The sequence below is a fragment of the Merops nubicus genome, unplaced genomic scaffold (genome assembly GCF_000691845.1).
Source record: "Merops nubicus isolate BGI_N331 unplaced genomic scaffold, ASM69184v1 scaffold42225, whole genome shotgun sequence".
Taxonomy (NCBI): Eukaryota; Metazoa; Chordata; class Aves; order Coraciiformes; family Meropidae; genus Merops; species Merops nubicus.
In genome coordinates, this window is record NW_008609665.1 from 1 (window position 1) to 718 (window position 718).

The window sequence follows — 718 nt, forward strand, 5'->3', positions numbered from 1 at the left end:
GGGGAGGTACAGCAGGGACAGGGAGAGGACACCGGGGGCAGGGGTTTGGTGCCACCTTTGTGGGATGCTGGCACCGAGGAGCCTCCGGGCGCTTCTCTGCGGGGCAGGAGGGTGCTGGGGACGACGAGGGCTGGGGGTGATGGGGACACACAGCCCAGGCTGGCTCTCCTCACACCCCAGGCGGGGCTGGCACGGGGCTGGGGCCGTGCTGTGCTGGGGGGTGCAGCTCCACTGTCTCTCCCCCAGTCCATGGACACGGAAGCCGAGCTGCAGTTCCGCCCACGCACGGGCAAAGCGGCCTCAGCCCCACTCCTGCCAGAGGTGGAGACCTACCTCCAACTGCTCCTCGTCATCTACCTGATGAACAGCAAGCGGTACCCGGAGGTGAGATGCTGTGAGCTGCTGGCTCTGAAGCTCTTAGGCTCTGGAGAGCTGCAGGGACCTGTCTGCATCCCCACGCTGTCCTCTTCCAGCTCTGTTCAGAGGCGGCCGTGGGGCTCAGACCTGCAGCCCTGGCTCTCTCTGCTCCTCCTGGGCAGCAGCTCCTCCTCTCTGATCCCTGTTTTCCTCTCTTGCAGGCTCAGAAGGTGTCTGATGACCTGATGCAGAAGATCAGCTCCCAAAACCGCCGGGCTCTTGACCTGGTGGTGGCAAAATGTTACTACTACCACTCCCGCATCTACGAATTCCTGAACAAACTCGACGTGGTCAGGAGGTA

At 63.2% G+C, this 718-nt stretch overlaps 1 protein-coding gene across 1 annotated transcript in view; it reads left to right on the plus strand.

Annotated features, from left to right (window-relative positions):
- Nucleotides 1–246: 246 nt before the first annotated feature.
- Nucleotides 247–718, plus strand: part of PSMD3 (proteasome (prosome, macropain) 26S subunit, non-ATPase, 3) — a gene marked incomplete at both ends in the record, with an annotated part of 1,779 nt that continues 1,307 nt past the window's right edge. The window contains 2 exon segments of the mRNA XM_008940653.1: nucleotides 247–384; nucleotides 579–715. Coding sequence (XP_008938901.1) covers nucleotides 247–384; nucleotides 579–715 — 275 coding nt within the window.